Source organism: Paralichthys olivaceus, chromosome 4, assembly GCF_024713975.1.
Source record: "Paralichthys olivaceus isolate ysfri-2021 chromosome 4, ASM2471397v2, whole genome shotgun sequence".
Lineage (NCBI taxonomy): Eukaryota > Metazoa > Chordata > Actinopteri > Pleuronectiformes > Paralichthyidae > Paralichthys > Paralichthys olivaceus.
This window is the reverse complement of record NC_091096.1, coordinates 9734080-9751335: the sequence shown is the minus strand read 5'-3', so window position 1 is coordinate 9751335 and position 17256 is coordinate 9734080. Positions and strand designations below refer to the sequence as shown.

At 39.4% G+C, this 17256-nt stretch overlaps 2 protein-coding genes and 1 long non-coding RNA gene across 3 annotated transcripts; 1 reads left to right on the top strand and 2 right to left on the bottom strand.

Annotated features, from left to right (window-relative positions):
• Positions 1 to 2743: 2743 nt before the first annotated feature.
• LOC138407476 (uncharacterized) lies at positions 2744 to 4106 on the bottom strand. Its single transcript, XR_011240883.1, has 2 exons — positions 3758 to 4106; positions 2744 to 3282 (listed from the first exon to the last, which is right to left on the bottom strand). It is a non-coding gene; the product is annotated as an uncharacterized lncRNA (long non-coding RNA).
• A 1228-nt stretch (positions 4107 to 5334) lies between these two features.
• Positions 5335 to 12314, bottom strand: tspan36 (tetraspanin 36). The gene is made up of 7 exons (XM_020102753.2): positions 11970 to 12314; positions 8676 to 8867; positions 8342 to 8416; positions 8088 to 8183; positions 7144 to 7293; positions 6884 to 6967; positions 5335 to 6327 (listed from the first exon to the last, which is right to left on the bottom strand). Exons 1-7 carry the CDS (start codon positions 12027 to 12029, stop codon positions 6247 to 6249), a joined length of 738 nt encoding a protein of 245 aa, XP_019958312.1. The 5' UTR covers positions 12030 to 12314; the 3' UTR covers positions 5335 to 6246.
• Positions 12315 to 15040: 2726 nt separating this feature from the next.
• On the top strand, positions 15041 to 15985 carry LOC109639310 (protamine-like protein). The gene has a single exon (XM_020102696.2). The coding sequence runs from the start codon at positions 15196 to 15198 to the stop codon at positions 15760 to 15762; it is 567 nt and encodes a 188-aa protein (XP_019958255.2). The 5' UTR covers positions 15041 to 15195; the 3' UTR covers positions 15763 to 15985.
• The last annotated feature ends 1271 nt before the right edge of the window (positions 15986 to 17256 follow it).

Genomic DNA, 17256 nt, shown 5'->3' with positions numbered 1-17256 from the left:
ATTGTTATAGGTTAAATAATCATGGTCATCCATCATCCTGACAGAATTAGTGGGGTTGAGATTCCCCAGGAGAGGAAGAGGAGCCTTAAGGAAATGAACATGCCGCCGTGTCCAGGATGGGCCCTCCAAAAGAAATAATAGAGATAGCAGGGAGTGGAAATTGAATGTATGAGATCACATGAGCATATCATTCCATTAAAAGTAGAGATGACTCACACTTCTGGCCTAATTTCACTGTAAATTACAAAAGGAAAAGATAGACTTATGTGTGATTACACTGATATTGCTTGTGGTATATTCAGTCATGATTAAATTAAGCCATGAAACTGTTTATTAGGCTAAAATCCCAATTAAACTGGCTCCAGTCCGCAAGTCTTTGGATTGTAGGTGGAAGTACCAGAACAACATGTAAACTCCACACAGTGAGGCCCAGACAGAACCAGGATTTGAACCGAGAAGTCTCTTGCAACAGTGCTAATAATGAACACTATGAAATGTGCCACAGTAAATACAACGCTGCATTTAAGGCATAATCCTTGTTTGATTTATCATAGCTTTGGTTTGTTCCTTATCGTCATTATGATTGTCATGTTTCAGTTTAGTTTCATATTTCTCCCTGAACCCACGACCACTGCTGAATGCACTGTGTGGATCATCTGTGAGGATGGAGAGAGCATAACAAGGCGTAACAAAAAGAGAGGCTCCTCCAATATTTGCAAAGCCCAATGGCTGTTTTTTATAAAAGTCTGTTGATTTACAAAGTCCTGCAGCCTGTGGAGGACGGTTATGAGAATCAGCACAGTGAGCGAAAGATAGAAAAAGAGACAGAAAGAGAAGACAGGTCATGGTGAGTGTGATAATGAGTGTGCAGAGTTTCTACAGCAACAGGGATTAAAAATGAGGAGCATGAAGAAAACAGAGGCCCAGGAGCAACACAATGTAATGAAGCCTGTGGAAAGTGACACACTGGTGTTATGAGTCCATCAGTGAGAAGAGACATGGGAATAATTTTCATTTCTGCCACAGTGTGTGAGATATCAGAGGTTATGGCGAACAACAGCATCCTGAGACAAGCAGTGTTGAGGCTGTCGCTCCCAACCAGGAGACAAAACAGTCAAATATCAACGGAGGGAGAAGATGTGCAGAAATGTTGGTTCCTTTGCACGTCAGCCTTCAGCACCAAAGAGCAGCTGTAAATGGCTCAGAAGATCTTAGTTGTGTAAATTAAATGTTTTTGCTTTTTGCCAATTTGATAACTTTTAATAAATGTGCTATTTTACAGGAGAATGTTTGCTAAATGAAATGTGTAATGCATCAGTCTGATGAAAGCAAACGTTGGCTTGGTGGTTTCTCTCTGATTGCCAAAGGGAGCTTTTCTTGTACCTCCTGTGAAATACAGTCAGAGTGAAGCCACTCAGATTGAAATAGACTTGTAGTTTTATATCTTCCAGGCGTGTGTCCGCTTTCTTTCCTGTGTGTCGGCAAGTCAGGTTTAAAAGAGGAATGTAGTGAAAAGGAAATTGTAAATAGTTTTGTTTCAGCTGCTTTAGGAACAAAGTCTTTGTCCTGCTGTTTTTATTCACAGTTAGAAAACATGACAAAATGATAAAAGGTCAAAATTAATTTGACAACAATCAATTGTGACTGTAAAATCTCTTTTGATGTCATCTCTGTAAACTGCTTCAAACAGTGCTGCAGTTCAAAAGTGTTTTTTTTAAATCATAAAGGCATCAAACGTCACTTTCCGGTGTCGCTTCTGTGTATTTCTTCATTTTACTGCACTGACACATCTTCTAAAATACTACAACCTCACAATCTGCTGTTATCTACAACACAACAATGAGATAGCAGCTTATCATGACCATGGACCCCTACCCACACACGCAAATAGCACACGTGCACTCCACTGCGTGTGCCTGAGGGGAAACGCACAGCACACATCACTTTCAAATTACATTTATAAATGTTGAGAGGACAGGAAGTGTCAGATATAGACTTAATATAAAGCATCACGTAATTTAATTACAAAACATTAAAAACTATTTTGTAATCCTGCAACATTTTCAAAATCATATTTACTTCAATATTTAAAAAAAAAAGGATTTTAAAAAAGAGGCACATGAGATGTGGTAATCAATCTTTTGTATGTTGGAAATTAAGATGTGCATCCAAACACTCCAAAATTGAATGTGTTCTTCCCTGACCCATACGACATCCTTCACCAAGTATTCTGGAAATCTGTCAATGGACAGGGCTGAAAAGTTATCTCCTCAGCTCAGGTCAAAGAAAGAAAAAAGTGCAGAATTAAAGGAAAAGATGATGGAGAGAAATTCAGCTGGACAACATTTGAGTATTTCTCATATGACAACTTACACTGCAGACATTAAGCTTGTAAAATGACAGATAAGGATAATGGTGGACTGCTGCTGCTCATTCAGTCCTGTTGAGTCTTTGCTCTGTGTCTCTGTTCCTCTTCTCTGGATGACCTCTCTCATTAATACTGATAGCATCTGACAAATGAGACATCACAGTGTTGGTGGTGGGCGGCTATTTACAGAACACACAGGCACACGCACATGCACACGCACACGCACACGCACACGCACACGCACACAGGCACACAGGCACACAAAACTGTTGTCAGCAGCACCTTCTCCTGATCTCGACAATGTGATGTCACATGGGTCTGCCCTAAAAAGAAAGGTGAAGGGGAGAAATCCAAATAAAACCATGAGACTTGTTCTTTATTTGTTGTATCATTTTTTAATAAAAATTACACAACACATTTTATCAACCATGTGATCCAGCTCAGACACAAACTATTTGTGCTAAGCAGGAGTCTTTGTAACTTGTCCAATGTTAAATCTCAGAGATACGTAAGAAAAGAAAAACAAATTCCTTACAGACATGTTACAGGAGACATGAAGGAATTCTCTGGACAAGAGTTCTTGGATCTAACACAGAGAAACAGTCTTCCTCTCTGAGTGTCTGACTGCAGCACAGCAGCAGCATTGTGTGTCCTCCTCAGATTACCTCCCTCCAACACATTCCTGTCTAAGTAGAAAAAGGAAATAAATAAATAAAGCAGAGGTCAAGCTAAAATCTCCCTGTGACAACATCTGCCATTGGTCGGCCTGCTCCGAGTGCCTTTTGTTGTGAATGCTGATCCGGAGAGCCGACGGCCAAAAGAGGAGAGAGATACAGAGGAAGGGGCCACATGCGGTGAGTAGAGATGATTTATAAGGGAATAGATCTGGACTGGGCAGCTCTGGAGTCACATACCTGCAGAATGAGAACAGGGAGACAAGGTGTCATATTTTTCATTTTGTAAAAAGATATTGAACACAACACCAAGGCTGATACATTAAAAACATTAAAACAATTATCTAACAGAATCCACAACTTCAAGCGTCTTTACACATTTCGTAATCTCAAGATGGAATCTTTTTTTTAAGTTGTTTGAGAAATCCAAACATTGTCACGACTGTAACTTACAATATAATTAAATGTGCCATAGAATATCAGATATATGAAATGACGAAGTATTGCAAACCAAACAGTGAGTTAGGTGAAACACTTGTGGTCCATAATTATTCATGATTTCATTGAAAATGGATTCACCTTTAATTAACATCTGTCCTGCATAAAATACACTTAAAGTGGTTCTATTGAACTTAATTTTATGAGTTTGTAAACAAAACTACTCTAATTCACCCCATTAAAAAATACAATTAAAAGAAAGGGGTTTAAAACTCACCTTAAAGTTGAATTTCTGAGTGAAGTCAGTGAAAGAAGTTGGAAATTCTGATCTGCCAGTTTGTGCTTCCTCAGTTGAATGATTCAAACTTAGCTCCTTTTGCAGGTCAGCAGGAGAGTGGAGGAGGACACAGAAACTCCAGAACCATACAAACCAACCGTCTGAGTGGCGTTCACTCTTGTTGGAGTGGCCGCTGCTCACATTCACCATTTATAACCTGACTCGTTCAGTTCAGCGACAAAAAATATGACCACGTTCACAACACTGGCCGACAGATCACTGAAGAAGAAGTGGCCTGTCCAGATGCCAGCAGCCTGGATCAGTGAGGATATGCTCTGAATAAGATATGCAGGCAGGAGATATGAGAAGGACACAGGCTGAGACAGGGTCATTTACATCAGCTGGCCTCATTCATACAACACACACACTTTATCAGCCACAGAGCAGTTATAGAAGACTCCAACACAAGTAACTAGTTATGTGAAGTTGTTGTTACTACAAGGGAGGCAAATAATTAGTCCATTTGTTTCTTTGCGCTCCAAAACATGTAAACAACCCATTCATGCCACAGTTTGAAAGCAGATTTACTGCAGTGATGCATTTTCCCTATTAATACATGATTACATGTTGTAGCTGCATGTTTAATATGTATTCCTATCATCTGCTTAATTCATATGAGGTGTTTCTCAGGCCTCTTCATCACCACAAGTGTTGGTTAAGACTTCAAATTCAGAGCAGGTTTTCTAACGCCACCTGTAGGACACTCTATATTACTGCAAATAAACATAAAGGAGAAAGTCGATTGCAAAGTGCTGTAATCCTAATTTGTTGTTTTGGATTTGGTTATTACAAGACTGAGAGTTTCAAAGGGATAGAAAAATAAATTTAAGGAATTATTTGTTTGAACAATTTATGAAAAGAGCCTGTTATTAAAATCAATTGAATCTACACCCTCGTCAGGTGACCTGCACTGTATTTATCTATGCTGTGTGAAAGTTCATGTTTATGACACGTGTAGGGTTAAAATTGCCTTTTCATTTTTTTAAACTTTGTGTAGAATGAACACGCCTACCTTGTGTAAACTAAGGGCCTCCTTATCAGCAGAGTCAGGAGGTGACAGAGAGATAATGTGATGATGTGAACGTGCACTCGGTGACACTATAACCTGCTGTGACCCAGACACTGCTGCTTGAGAAGAGGCCAGCATGGTGCTTTGGTTCTGCACCACACAAAACTCGATCTGTCCCACTTCAATCCATATTTATTTTGTTATACAGTTAATATGCATTTACCTGGCTTTTAGTCTGAGCTTTCTTTTAAGTCCCAATGGGATCCTTGTTTCATTTGATTATTTCCATGAATGTGATTTTATCTGTTCCATTTTTATTCTACTTCTTTCTTTCTTTCTTCTGTTTTTCTTAATAAAGCCCTTTGTTACTTTGTTTTGAAAAGTGCTATAAAAATATATTGTCCTAATGTTCTACTTATAAAGGCTCATTTAATATTGTACATTTAACAACAAACAGAAGACGACGTTAACACAGGGATGTGATATAACTGCAACTCCAACCTCCAAATTATTGTGAAATATTGAAATAATACCTTTTTAATTTAGAAACACAATCACAACCAAAAGTCAAACTACGCACTAGAACTGTGACTTAATTAACTACAGTCAACTGACCATATAACATTATGTGCATATACTTCATCCATTTTTCAGTTGCAATTCTAAATAAGGCATTTAACTGCTGGAATTTGTTTTGTTCATAATCACAAAAAGCTTAAAACATAGTTTGCAATCATTCATTACAATAAGTTTCAAAGAAGAATGTCCTTTAGAAGAATATCATTGTAAACCAGCAGCAAGCAGAAAACTGCATAAAGCTAACGAAATCCAACAGGGGTCAGTATTTCCAACAATTTAATCACTGAAGAATGTTTCACTGTTAAAGAGGCTGTAGTCGGCCTGTGACAGCACAGAAACTGTTGACAGCTCAACCAACATGGACTCTTGAGGGAAATTAAGACAATAACTCAAAATCTGTCATATTCATGTTGATCTTGTCTGAGGAGGAATGTCAGCATGAGTTTGCCACCTGTGTGTTGTTTATATAAAATTCTCTGCCAAGGAGATTCTGTTTTCACCTGCATTTGTTTCCTGTTTTTTCTTTGTCAGCAGAATTCACAAAAGCTACTAATCCAATTTCCACAAAGTTGGTGGTGGGACGAGGCCTGGGTGGAAAACCTTCAACGTATGCGTTTATAAAAGTGATTATCAGACCAAATTGTTGTTTATCTATTTCATATCTCTGATAAGAACTAGACAGTGGTGTGTAGGATTGTTGGGCCTTGGCGCCGGTATTTGCTCTACTGAGTGCCATTAGACTTCTACATGTTGGACCTAGGTGCTTCAGTACACAGCAGAATAAGGAGGCCTCTTGTTATCAAGTGGTCAGCACACATAGTGGTGGAGGTGGTGGAGGACTTCAGGCATAGAGCGGCTGGTAGCCACTCCTCCGGCTGCCAGTTTTACAGGTGATCACACATACGCTCAGCATCCCGAAGAACTGCAACAGGAAACATAAAGGTTATCGGACACAAAGCTCCTCAAACATATTTTCTGAAGCAGCTTTTGTTAGTTAGACCTGGAGTGGAGCATAAAGGGTTACGAGTAAGCTCTGTATTTGAGTAGGCTAGGGGAGGATCAAGGACTGAATACAGTCTCTGAAGTACAAAGTGCTATATCTGCAAGAATAAGGAGGAGATCCCATTCAGATAGGTTTCTGTTTAAAGGGTTTTTTGGTTGTTTTTCCTCACTCTTGTTGAGGGTTAACAATAGAGGATGTCTTATCCTATTAAACCCTAAGACAACATTTCTGACGAGCTCTAACATCCACTTAACTTCCTGAAGTCAGACGATTCATGCATGAAAGTATGTAGAGGGTTCAGCCAACTGTTTCTCAAAAATGACGCACAGCTGCACTGTTGAAAGTATCCGTTGACTCAACAACTTAGGGAACATATTTATCATAATGTTGATGAAATACTGAGTGGGATGTAGAGTAATGCTCTTTCACAACTGCTGAAGTGTGTGTTGTGTCTGCTAACTGCAGCCGTCTTTACCTTGATGATGGCGAAGCCCAGAATGACCAGCATAGCGTATCCCCACACATCCTCTATGAGACTCTTCAGCTTGATCTCACAACCCTAAAATACACACACAAGTGCAGAGAGTATTAAAAATACTTATTGAAATGTCTGCATGAAAATGTCTGAAAGATAGTAAATAAACATGTTACAGTTTATTGCATTAGCAAATGAAACAACATGTTCACTGACAGTATTTACGTCCAAAGAGAGAGGTGTGATTCTGTAGTATTTACCTCGACGTTGAGCAGGTTTGGTTGATCCAGTCTGCCACTGCACTGTGTGGTGCTGTTTTTACAACAGGACAGAGGCACTGTGTTGTTGTGGCTGTTGAACCAGGTCGTGTTGGACCAGCTGGTGTAATTTTTAACCCCACAGCACTGCAGCTGCACAGAGTCAAAGAGAAAACAGAGAGGGCATTAAAAAATGAGGCAACATGAATATATAGTAAAAGTAGAAGTAAAGGAAAGCGCTTTATGAGAAACGAGAAGTATCCACCTTCCTTAACCTGCGTGTACCTATGAGTGAGTTATGATTCAGATGATATTTTCAGGGATTTAGGGAGGCCTTGTATATTTTTCGACTTGCACATTCTCAATCATCCAGCTGCAACTTCTACTTCAGTGAGCATTTTTCTGCATTTCCCACAGTAACTTTTGACAGACCATCGATCATCAATACTGCTCGACCCTTTAAGGGTCTGAATGACTTTGGACTGTGGGAGGAAGCCGGAGTACAGAAAAAAAAAACAGACATGGGGATAATATGCAAACTCTTTTTTTACAGCATGTCGAAAACCTGCTTAATTATTTTAAGGACTATTCGCTTTTGACATATTTGAATTTTTGGAAAAAGAAAATAATTTCTTAAGGATAGGGGTTGTCCATTTATAGACTCTTTAAAAATTAACCCTTAAACTACTCAGCTGCATTTATTGCTAACATCTGGACAGTTAGCCAAAGAAATAATTAAAAAAAAATATATCACATGAAATCTATATGTATGTATCCTGTGTTTTAGCTGTTTGTGTGATAAGATGGCTTTTTTGTTCAAAGGCGAGAAAGAGAGAATGGGGATACAAACGAAAGCTCAAGAAAAGGAAATGAAAGCAACCAAAGCAGAAGAGCTTGACAAAAATAAAAGTACAAACTATTTATATATAGTAGAGCATAATACCAACCTGAGTCTGCAAGTAGTCCACACCTTTGGTCTCAGTGCCCTGACCATCATACTTCGAGAAGGACTCATTCATAGAGCGCTCCAGGTCTCCATTCATCTGGACACACACAAGAAATATTGAAAAACACGATGTGTAAAGAATACAAGTGTGCCAGAGCAGATTTAAAGTATAATGAAGACTAAATTTATTAAGCTCTAATTTATGCTCAGCAGCAAACATTGTGTGATAGAGAAAACGTACTGTATGTGACTCACCTTGCCCTGGTAGATGAAGCTAAACACCAAAGCAGCGACTTCAGCTGCAAACATCATCACGATGACCAGAAAGAACTGGAGAGAATGAAAAAGAGGAAATAAGGTGTCAATAAAAACAGAGTGAAAGCACGAACAAACGCTAAGGACAAATAAATAAGCACCAAAAATCACAGATATACAGATAAAAAAGATTAAATATTGTGAAGTGAAACGATACAGTATATCTTTACAGTTGCACTTTCACCTTCAGACTGTAGAGCTGAGCAAACAGATGTCAAGGAAATGAGAGGACCAATGAAGCGCAAACTAGCTTTCCTATCTCAGACACACTTACAAAGCTGAGGCCGAACTTGGACTCCCGTATCGTGGCGCAGCATCCCAACAGACCGAACAGGAACATCACCACGCTGATGCCGATGATGATGGCTGCTGGGACCAGTGCATACTTGTCCTGAATGAAACTGTCGAAGTTGTTGTAGCTGCGGATCACGTAGGCGCCGATGTAGGCCAATGCCGCTCCTGCAGCCTGCAAATAAATGATAATTTCTCATTATCATTGTTATCATTTTGGTGTATACAGATCAGAATGCTTCTATGAATGTAGAAAATACGTAAAAATGAGAAAACATGTGTCTTCTAGTGGGATTTTATTAAAATATTTTTGACAAGAGGACAATGGTTTTCTCATTTTTCTGTATGTTTTTCATATTTTTAATTCTGGAAATAAACAATTTTGTCTCTAGTTATTGAAGTGTTAAAAAAGTGTCCACAATCCCAAATGAATGGATCTTCAGTGTTTCCAGAAAAACTGACTACTTAGATTTGCATTTAACAAAGCAACCTTCTGCGCACACTGATGGAATTACAGGGATTTGTCACATGATCTGTGCTTTTGTCTCTTTGCTGTAGAGGAAACAGCCATTTTTTTAATCTTTCTCTAATAAATACAGATAAATAAGTGTTTTGTATGTACACTTGATGAAGACAAAACACTGAAAGTTGAATATCTATACTGAAGAATGATGACATTTCAGCTTCTTTTTCTAAGGTACAAAACAGAGGAGATAGCATCATACAGGAGCATCTTAAACACAATCAGATATAGAGTGAGACGCCATGTGTTGACGCACTTTAAGACCGAGCACAAAGGGGTTTGTTGTGATGTAATAATCCAATGTGACCTCATATGAGGCTGTAAAATCACTGATGGTCCATCTCTGTGGATCTTAAATGCAGATTGGCCATCAAGTCACACCATCATCATGACTTCTCTACAAATCATGCTTCAGGGGTGAGCTCATCGGTCGTAAGACTTCACGTGCATGCGGGTCACTTTTTAGGCTGAAAGCTAATCACCTTAAAAATGATGTTTTCATCTTATAGTAAAACGACAGCTTTGTTTATTCTGCTTTCTGTATTTGTTTGAGTAACGCTCAATCAACAAGAGACTTCCATATCAGACACAACTGTTAAGAAATCAATGGCTGTTGTATTTTTATCTTATCATCATTAACACATCTCCTGACTTCATTTTGCCCTTTGAGACTCAGATTCAAACTCCAGTCCTCGAATAGTGTGGGAAAAAGCACAAAACATCTGCTAACTGATGAGAGGTACTGAAATAAAGCCTGAGAATGAGATTAAACTCAAATATCTCTGTCTGTGTAGATCCATAGCCTGGCACTAATGGGATTATGAATATGTGATCAGATAACTTTGCCTTTGCATCAAACACAGAAAGACGTCCCTTTAATATTAGAAAGTAAATCTGAAATCTTCTTCACGTGTGTCTGCATATTAGCATCATTTTCAGCATGATTTCTCCTCTAATGACACGAGTTGAACATTCATTTGCAAGAATGTGTGTTTTGTTAGGCCTCACAATCATTCATCCCTCAGTTGAGCCTCATGACTCACTCCTCTTAATCACTCCACAGTCACGGGATCCCTCTGGAGTACTAAGTCTACCTCCCTCCCCAACAAATCGCTCACCCCCTAATCTTTCTAGAAACTCTGGTCTTGTGCCTAAGAAGCAGCACAAAGAGGCTTATACAACATATAGCGCCCCATGTGCATGCAGTGCCACCTCTTAGGAATGTGAGAAACCTCTGGGGCGATGTGTCTTGATCTCATGGGCATGATTTTAGTGGGTCCCTTCACGACAAATATCCCAGTACTGTATCTCAGATCCGGCTTTTTTGGGGGCAGACATTATTTAAGTTGAGTCGACTGGGAAAGAACACAGCCATGATATGATGTAAGAGCTCATGTGCTTCCACACGACCTTTTAAATATTTGAGTTTCCCCTCAAATCACCCAATTTGAGATGTTGATAACATTTTATAATAGACAGAATCCATGTTTTATCACAACAATATATTCATTGTCTTTTGTAATTTTCAAAAGATTTGAACAAACCTTTGTACTGTATGATTGGTGGCAAAACATGATTTTCTACAGACCCAGCAGTGGGTCAGACAGAGTTTAAAAAGATAAACTGATTAAAATGTCTTTCAACATTTTTTTTTTTTTTAACATCTCTGCTATTTCCCAGTTCCAGCTAATCTTGCTCAAGATGAGGGATGTGTCATGATCCAACTCAATGGAAAAATTAAAGACGGATGTTCACCGTTTATTCTAATAATACATAAACTAATTTGCCCCACATTCTCCATTAATGACAACACAACAGAGCTGTGTAGAAAACAACTCTGATGTGGGTCTTTAGTTTTATGTGGTAAATACTGTATGTTAGCATTAATCACATTTAATTGTCGCTGCTTCAAAAATAGAAACCTGCAGTTTATGTAAAAGCTGTTTGGAATATGGCAGGAATAGTGTAATTGCTGAAATAAAGGGAAGGCTTTAGGATAGGGTGAAATACACGGGATGCAATAACCCCTAAAAATTAGAAATCCCTTAATGGAGACTCATTACACAATCAAAGATGAGAAAAGTTCAGTGTGAACTGCAAAGAGGATGAAAACTGATTAAATTGGAGCAAACTGTGGATATACAGATCAAGAAAAATGATAAATCATGTCTGTGGTTTGTTTATGTAAATACAAACAGGCCAATTTTATCTCACAGTAATCTGATTAGACAAACATGAGCCACAGGCAGACAGAGGGCTTCACTGGGTCCCTTCAATATCCATTTACTCTGAGGGAGAGAGAACTTACAACTGCTTTCCAGTGAGAATATGTATCCAATATAAGGTTACAATATACAAAGCAGCAGTTCAATGGATTGATACAAAGCCAGATATAAAGAGTCAGAGTTCAGATTGGCTCGGGACAAATCATTGTCTCCCCTGAAGTCAGTTACATTTAAACTCCCCTTATTGAGAAACCTGTGGCCTTTAACTTTTAATCACATGGTGTTTGAAGAATAAATTGCACATATGTGAACTGAGTAAGAATCAAAATGAGGAAGTGCATAGTAGAAATAGAAGTAGCAGGGCACCAACATGTTTATCAGGCCACAGCTCCGATCTGTGTAATGCATGGGCGCACATTTGGCTTTTAGCCAATAACTAATAAAGCTGTAAAAGCACAGAAAAAATATCTGATTTACTCGAGAAGAAAAAGAAAATCTTGGCAGGTGGAGAAAAGACTCAGGGACTCACCCAAAATATCAAGCTGAGGAAGAGGAGCACGGTCTTGGAGGTGAAGATGCCGCAGTCCATGTTGTGTGGCGGAGGTGCGCAGATGGATGAAGGAGATGGAGACGCCGGGGTCCAGTTTTTATGTCTCTGAGCACTGAGCTGCCGCCGCCAGCTCCACAGCTGCTGCTTTAGTCACAAGTTTTCCTCCGCTCGTCTGACTGTGCAGAGACTGTGTGATCACATGGTCACATGCTCTGGGGAGGAGGGCGATGAACAGAGGCAGAGCAAGTCTGACAGCCCCACTGCTGGGAAGCTGCATCACACGCACATGCGCGCACACACACACACACACACACACACACACACACACACACACACACACACACACTTCTTTCCCTAGCGCCTTACCTTAACCTAACCTAACCTTAACCATCCAAACCAAATGCCTAACCCTAAACCTAATTCTAACGCTTTAACCAAGTCTTAACCCTCAAACAGCTCCTTGAAAAAGTGAGGACTGGTAAGAATGTCCTCACTTTACAAAAAAAACCTCTCTCTGTGGTCTATGCTTAAAACACAGTTGAGGCCGACCGATACGTATACATCGATATATACACACTCACTGGTATCGGGCATTTAAGTTTATGGATATATATCATGACAACTTTCATAGACAGAAGAGATGTACATCTATCTTTACATTTTACCCAAAACATTTCTGAAAGTCTCAAATAGGCTACATGTATTTGTAATCATATCTTCAGAGTCATGGTGTATATATATGGTGTATATATATGAGATTCTAAATTGTGCCACACTGTGCCACACTGTATCTGTACACTTATCATATCACCCATCTTTTATGATTGAATAATGGCTGGAACTGCCTTTCATTAATCTACGGACTCATTCAACAAGGTCCAAAAGGTCACCAGTGAAATGAAAGTCTCTAAACTTCAGCTGCTCCTCAGCAGATAATGACTAATTATTCGAACATAATAAAAAAGTAGATGCCTGGGGGGATAAATCACGCACAGAACACTGGTTCTATTACCACTGCTTCAAATGAGGACTTGGTTACTTTTTATCGGCTGACATGAAGGCCTTATTTGTGTCACAGGGGGACTTTGCATGGGTGATTTAATCAGTTGACATATATAACTCAAGCAACTTGTTATCAGAGGGAGCACAATACAAGGTAATGGCTGCTCTATCATGACACTGATAAGACTCCTTATACTTTTCAAAACACAACTGCATATTATCTAAAAGGGCACTCCCTACATTTTACTCTCTAGGCCAGACACATGATAACCAAAAGGAGCATGAACCAGTTTCACAACCTCAAGTTAAAGTTTTGGTTTTATTATTGTAACTATGTGTCAATCATTTTATTTAAATCAAATCTGAGCTGTATAGGTATTGTCAAAGATTTTATTTTCACTGACACAAGTTCATCTGATCTGACACGTCCTCTTCATACTCTGTTATTAAAGTTTATAAACTCAATATCAACATATAGTTAATTTAAAGTGAAACGTCTTGCACTGACTTGCCCATGACAGGTCATGTAGAAAACTACGTATTACCCTGAATTAATTTCACTCAACTTTTTGTACAGTGTATGTTTGTGTGTAACAAGGCACAACAGATGGCAGGACTACATTTGCCAATCTCAGGCACAGGCACAGGCACAGGCACAGGCACGGGCACAGGCACGCGCACGCGCACGCGCACACGCGCGCGCGCACACACACACACACACACACAAACACACAGATTCCAACATGCACACATACACACACACTTAAAGTTCCAGGGTACATAGAGGGGGTCCTCTCTACGGAGGCCGCCATGTTTTTTACATTAGTCCAGACTGGACAAACTAAACACCTTTTGAGTTTTTATGACAACTGAAGGCTGACACAGGTTCTTTGTCATGTTTGGAAGGAGGGGGTGAGGTGAGGGGTGTTCAGTTGCAACATAACTTCAACACTAGATATCACAAAATTCTACACACTGTACCTTTAAGCTCATATTAATAGAAAAGAAAAACAGTACATTAAATTAAATTCCCTATGGTTCAAGTATTTTGAAACTGTTAAGATCTACTCATATTCAAAATGTTCCATTGGTTACACATAATATAAATGGTACAGTAGTATCTGTAAACCCTAATACACTGTACATGTGCAAAAATACTCTGATGACTAGAATGTGTATGTGCTGTTCATAAACCAAACGCACTGAAGACAGACAAGAGGAATATTCAGTTCAGTAACAAACCTGATCTAATATATTTTATTTTTTCATTTTATTATTAAACTGGTTGTCAAACCATGGACTGGCTTTTCTATAAATATATGTGAATGTGTGTGTGTGTGTGTGTGTGTGTGTGTGTGTGTGTGTGTGTGTGTGTGTCTGTCCCTCACTGGTAATTTCATAAAGAGTCTAAAGTTTAAAAAAACAAAGCAGAATTGAACTTGAATTTGTTTCTTTGGCCCCTCCTCACAGGCTGATAACTCTTCATCTACCTCCATACACAGACACACAGTAGCCTATACAGTAATATTTTGATGATATAAACTTTATTTTCTGTTAATTTACTTTCTTTTTCACATCATACTTTCATTAAAAATGCCCTTGCTTCCCTATTTCAGGAAAGTGTATTCATATTCAAGTCCCTATATGATCTGCAAGACAACTGTGTTTCTTTGGTCATATTTAAACGAATTTAATCATGAGAAATAGATCAAATAAAACTAATTGTTGTTGCCAGTTTATAAAACGCAATGCTGTTTAACTTTACCTAGATATAAAAGTCTGTACATGATTATTTTGAGGGTCTAACCTTGTTTAAATGTACAAATTACTTGCCTGAAATTGCACTTGAACAATGCCACCTTCTTATTACATAAACAATTTTTATGTACATTTTATAAAACCCCAAACTATGAATAAACATATAGACAATTAAGATCCCCCTGATTCTTGTGATGTGCTTTTTACATTGATATCTAACATTTTATGCAGGAATTTTACAGAATAATGTAACTGGAGAAAACACAAACTCTATCAAGTTTGAGAGGGAGAGAAGGGGCGCGCTGTGTTGGCGGGGCTCATTCTCCACGGTTCTCATCAAGGCTTTATCAGCTCTGAACTTGTGAAGAGGGCAAACAGAGATACCACTCCCTTCTCGAGTCTCACTGAACCTCACTCATCCGATCCGGGCCATACTGCTTTTACAATGTCTTCTGCAGTGATTGTTTTGCCTTCAGCGGTTCCGGCCAAATCTCCAAAGAAGAGAGCCAAGTCTCAGAGGAAGAAATCGGGCCCCACAGTGTCCGACCTGATACTGAAGGCTTCGTCTGCTTCCACAGAGCGTGGTGGCATGTCCCTGGCAGCCGTGAAGAAGGCTCTGAAGGCCGGAGGATACGATGTGGAGAAGAACAACGCCAGGGTCCTCATGGCCATCAGACGCCTGGTGGCCAACAAATCTTTGGTCCAGATCAAGGGCACCGGGGCCTCAGGCTCCTTCAAGCTGAACAAAAAGACTCCTGCACTTCCAAAGAAGAGAGTGGTGAGCAAGAAGAAGCCAAAAACAAAGAAGGTCAAAAGGGCGATTGTTAAGAAAGCAGCTGGAGGTGACACACCAGCAGCCAAGAAGTCCCCGAAGAAAAAAAGGAAGGCAAAGAGTCCAAGGAAAGCCAAGAAACCCACTGCAGCTAAGAAGGCCAAGAAGCCAAAGAGTCCCATGAAGGCCAAGAGAAGGGTCGTCAAATCTACCAGGACCAGGGCCGCTGCCAAGAAGTGAACACTCCCCACTGAACACTCTCACAACGCTGTTTAACTGTGAGGACAAAAATTCTGAATTCATTCCAAAAACTTGAGTTTGCTTGCAATATTTTACATCTTTTCTACAGTAGAAAATATTGAACCTGCTGTTTTTATACACCGTCTTCTTGCCGCTGTCAGCTGTGGTCTGCAATGAACTTAACTGCAATTGTTGAAAAATAATAAACCTAGTTTAATTGAAAGACTGTGTTGTGTGTCCTTCAACAAACTGGATGAAGAATAGACTTCATGTTCCCTGCATCTGTTTCTGGATATGAACAATCTATTCTCAAACTGAGGAAAATAAAACTGAATTAAGCCTTAAATACGTCATAGTTTAGTATTAATATTATATTTACATGCATCACTAAGTGTTATGAATAAGTGATTTGTCATTCAGCACCAGTGAGTTGACAAAAAAGAGAAAACAAAATGAGATAGTGTTTTTTTGTGGTGTTCAAAGAGTCGTTGCTATCTGGCTCGTTGATAATGGCAGCAGACACTGTTTGGACTCGTTCTAGCTTAGAACTTTATTTCCTTGATTCAATGTGCGCGCGGGATATTTTGGAGCGCTTTTACGCACCGTTACGCACGGGTCAAGGCGGGCCAAGGCATCGTGCAGTTACACAAATATCATCCGCAAGCAGCGGCACAAACAGCTGCTAATGTCACGATTAAACTTGAAAACACCAACATTGTAAGAACTTGGCAAGCCCCTCTTGAAAAGTAACCTGTATTCAAAAAGTTTGATAAGATGTGGAGTTTGACATGTGCAGAAACAGTGGGTGGGACCAGGCTGATCATATAACAGCTGCCGGTGACTCAGCTATTATGACAACAGACAACAGCGAGGCTGAACCGGGCGTGACGAGCCGGGTTCGTTGAAGTTGCCCTTATCTCCAGCAGTAAAATAAAAACATGCCATGACGGGGGTTCAGAACGACTGGAGCGAAAGAGATGTATAATGATGAATAAAAAACATCATCCTCATCCACGGTCCTACTGAGATTTAGAAATCAGACGAAGTAATTGCAGTAAGTGACACTTTGAGTGAGTTCGGCCTGGAGAGAGAATAGCGATGGGACATTACAGAGTTCATGAGTGTGGTTTCGTGTCGCCATCTACTGACCGGATTCGGAACAGTTTTCACCTTCAGCAAAAAACATCCCAATACACGAAGAGAGCGCGAAGGAACAGTCAAATTAGCAACAGAAAGAGCAAAAGTTAAAAACCCTCTTGGAATAAATTCAGCACGTACAAGCGTGTTAGATGAGAGCCCACATTAAAAGGCAGCAGGAAGGTGATATAAGTGGAGGTGAGAGAGTGAAAGAGAGAGAGAGAGAGAGAAAGAGAAGGACAGAGAGATTTGCCGTTTCTCATAAATCTTTTTTTTAAAAATTTTTAATAGATTTTTACATTTAATTTGAGATAAAAATGAAAATGAGTGTTTTGAAGATGTAAATCTGTTTTAGAT

Bases quoted from the DNA above. Each gene is read 5' to 3' on its own strand.
- tspan36 (XM_020102753.2), bottom strand. From the start codon at position 12,029: ATGGACTGCGGCATCTTCACCTCCAAGACCGTGCTCCTCTTCCTCAGC. The intron at 8,868-11,969 runs GTGAGTCCCTGA...ATTTATTTGCAG, and splicing joins TCCTCAGCTTGATATTTTGG to GCTGCAGGAGCGGCATTGGC. The intron at 8,184-8,341 runs GTGAGTCACATA...GTGTGTGTCCAG, and splicing joins GCTTCATCTACCAGGGCAAG to ATGAATGGAGACCTGGAGCG.
- LOC109639310 (XM_020102696.2), top strand. From the start codon at position 15,196: ATGTCTTCTGCAGTGATTGTTTTGCCTTCAGCGGTTCCGGCCAAATCT.